At 36.4% G+C, this 2,357-nt stretch overlaps 1 protein-coding gene across 1 annotated transcript; it reads left to right on the top strand.

The window, feature by feature from the left end:
- The first annotated feature begins 819 nt into the window (after positions 1 to 819).
- LOC7480493 (methylesterase 1) lies at positions 820 to 2,124 on the top strand. The gene is made up of 3 exons (XM_002307209.3): positions 820 to 1,278; positions 1,409 to 1,489; positions 1,603 to 2,124. The coding sequence occupies exons 1-3, from the start codon at positions 904 to 906 to the stop codon at positions 1,879 to 1,881; spliced, it is 735 nt and encodes a 244-aa protein (XP_002307245.1). The 5' UTR covers positions 820 to 903; the 3' UTR covers positions 1,882 to 2,124.
- Positions 2,125 to 2,357: the final 233 nt, after the last annotated feature.

Genomic DNA, 2,357 nt, shown 5'->3' with positions numbered 1-2,357 from the left:
GTACAAAATCATGTATCCATACAACAAGTTTGTTAGAGAAAAAAAATAAAACAAGTAAACACTCAAACAAGATACATATGCTACAAAAATAAATAAAAAAATTGACATTTCAAAATTGTGTTCAAATTTAAAAAATGATAGATTTACTTACTTAAAATGAAAAATCCACAATAAAATTGTTGTTGTGACTTGAAATTACACGTCATCATATTTTTTGGTTTTTTTAAAATTCATTTTATTCCGATTGGGATTCCCTCAGTATTTACCGACATAAATATTTTGTTTGTAAATACCGATAGAAATGGCGATGGGAACAATTCAGTCAATAAATACCACGTCAAAATACCAACAAAATATTTTCATGGTAATTTCATTTGTATTCGTATATTTTCTTGTAATAAACCAAGTTAGGAGATAGTTTTGTAATGCTAGTCTCGTGTGCTTACCTTCATTTAATCAAGTCCACTTTCCATAAAAGATATAAGAATTGTTTTTTTCTTTTTTTAATGAGAATCGAACAAGAAGAGTCATCTTAATTATTTGAAGTTAATATTGTAGGAATGAAACAAGACTACTTTCCGTCTTCAACTTTTTATAGTTGTCTTTGACTCTTTGTACAATTTTGAATGTAAACCGAAAGAACGCCCGGATTTAATGTATTTTCATTCCCATGCAAGTTGATATCATTAAAAAAACAAGAGTGAATGACTAGTCAAACCATACAAGGGATAAGAGTTTTTGATCAAAAGAGGCACCCTGACATTTCCAAGTGTCAACTTTTCAACACACGGTACGTTCTCTTTATATACTTCCAAGCATTAACATTATTAGGCCCAATCAAGTCATTGCAATATTATTAGAACCAAAAATCCATTACGTCCTCACAATTAGCCGAACCAGAAAATGGGAGACATCAACAACCAAGCAACCCGTCTCGTTTTAATACACGGTTCTTCCGCAGGAGCTTGGGTATGGTACAAGGTGAAGCCAATGCTAGAGGCAGCTGGGCACAGCATCACAGCTCTTGACATGAGTGCGTCAGGGGTGAACACAAAAACACTCGAGGAAGTTCGAACTTTTGACCAGTATAACGAGCCCTTGATTGAGTTCATGGCCAACTTGCCTGAAAATGAAAAGGTTGTGTTGGTGGGCCATAGTTTGGGTGGCTTAAACCTGGCCTTCGCTATGGAGAAGTTCCCAGAGAAGATTTCTCTTGCTATTTTTGTTACTGCAATCATGCCTGATACTCAGCACCAGCCATCGTATATGTTAGAGAAGGTACTTGGTTAATTACTTGCTCGTTACGGTGCGTTTAAATAATTTTACAATAACAATCGTTTAATTTTAAGGTCTTACTGTGTTTTAATATCTGACATCTACGAAACCGGTTTTTTGGCCAATTTGTTAGTTTACTGAAAGCATTTCCGGTGCAGACGAAGAGCAAGACACTGCAGTTTCATCCACGCCGTTTCAGCTCACCCCAATTGAGGTACAGTACACAAATTTAAGAACTTGAACCGCTCAGCTATTCCGTATATACAGTAGAAATTAACTATATAGTACTTGTTCTTAAGATACTTTTCTCTTGTTCAAATATCGCAGGATCTTACTCTCCAAGCGCTTTTAAACAGACCAGGATCAACGTTCGTTGAAAGTCTGTCCAAAGCAAACAAGTTCACTGAAGACAGATATGGATCAGTTCCCCGAGTATATATTGTCTGTACTGAGGATATATTGCTTTCTCCGTCGTTGCAACGCTTCATGATTGAACAAAATGAGGTTAAGGAAGTGATGGAGATTCCTGCAGATCATATGGCAGTTTTTTCTAAGCCTAAGGAACTCAGCCAGTGCATACTGGAATTGGCGCAAAAGCACGCTTAGATTGACAATTCTGTCTATGCCCTTACGAGTCTATAATTGTCAGTGCACTGCATCAATAATTAATCTATTGGATTTGTTAATTAGCGTATTCTTTCCCAATTACGTACGAATTTTGAATAAGATATAAAGTACCTCGTAGTTATTAATTAGTTATATAGTGCTCTTCCTCCTTAATATTATGTAGTCTACTTGCACTTTTGTCATCATCTGTTCACAAAGAACCGCAAAAATTCTCTTTCCTGATGTTGTGCTTGTGCATGCTATGCTATGCTAGTTTCTATTCTCTGATTGGATCCTTGGCAAGGTTCGAGTTGAGGTGCTTCGGAATATATAAGATGCTAGCTGCGAACAATTCTTGTTGATGGCACACAAAAAAAATATATGGATATATGGGAAGCAATCTCGCTTAAGCTGCCAGCCAGCTAGACCAAGGCTAGCTAGAGCAGCAACCCCACTGGGGTTTGTTGGTTATTGGA

This window comes from Populus trichocarpa, chromosome 5 (assembly GCF_000002775.5).
Source record: "Populus trichocarpa isolate Nisqually-1 chromosome 5, P.trichocarpa_v4.1, whole genome shotgun sequence".
NCBI lineage: Eukaryota > Viridiplantae > Streptophyta > Magnoliopsida > Malpighiales > Salicaceae > Populus > Populus trichocarpa.
Note: the sequence above shows the minus strand (reverse complement) of the source record. Positions and strands in the feature narration are given on the sequence as shown.